The 629-nt window shown below is 39.3% G+C and overlaps 1 protein-coding gene across 1 annotated transcript in view; it reads right to left on the reverse strand.

Moving 5' to 3' along the window:
• The window catches only part of LOC107481346 (F-box/kelch-repeat protein At1g23390), a gene marked incomplete in the record, with an annotated part of 1,495 nt that extends 1,117 nt beyond the window's left edge, over window positions 1-378 (reverse strand). Inside the window, 1 exon segment of the mRNA XM_016101628.3 lies at window positions 1-378. Coding sequence (XP_015957114.1) covers window positions 1-288 — 288 coding nt within the window.
• Between the last annotated feature and the right edge of the window lie 251 nt (window positions 379-629).

The following is a 629-nucleotide window of genomic DNA, read 5'->3' on the forward strand; positions in this document are numbered from 1 at the left end:
ATTTATGGGAGGCGCGTGGATCCGAACCCAGGCACGGGAGCGTGGGTCGTAAGCGTGGGAGGTTGTCACGTGATATGCACGTGGGCTCTGGACATGCACGGTGAGCCAGGGCTTGATGGGGTTGATTTGGAGGGAGGTGGAGACGGCGCGCTCCCACGCCTTGGACACGTGGCGTGCTGGCACGAGGTGGACAAGTGGCACGTGAGATAATACAGCCTCTAAGATGTCTCCATAGATTGGAGCTTCGTTCTCTTGTTGGTGTTCTTGGAGCTTCTTTTCTTTCGCCATTAGAGTACTTGGCTTTCTACTCTGGTTTTCTTTTCTTTTATTCGGCTTACAAGTGATATATGGAACCCGGTGTTTCTATAAATAGAGGCGTGGAAAATATGAACTTAAATTACCAAAAGAAAACATTGTATTTTAACACGGCTGATAATTTTTATTATAAAAAAGTTTAGGGGCAGCAATTTGTTAAATTTTAGCGAGAATTTAACTAATAAAAAAAAAGTGAATAATTTTATATTATTGGATAAAATTTTACATTATTCAATATTGATTTGATAGCTCAAGTTAAATTTAGTAGAGATATAATTATTTGTGTGGTTTTTTTAATAAATTTAAGTTTTAAA

This window comes from Arachis duranensis, chromosome 3, assembly GCF_000817695.3.
Source record: "Arachis duranensis cultivar V14167 chromosome 3, aradu.V14167.gnm2.J7QH, whole genome shotgun sequence".
Lineage (NCBI taxonomy): Eukaryota > Viridiplantae > Streptophyta > Magnoliopsida > Fabales > Fabaceae > Arachis > Arachis duranensis.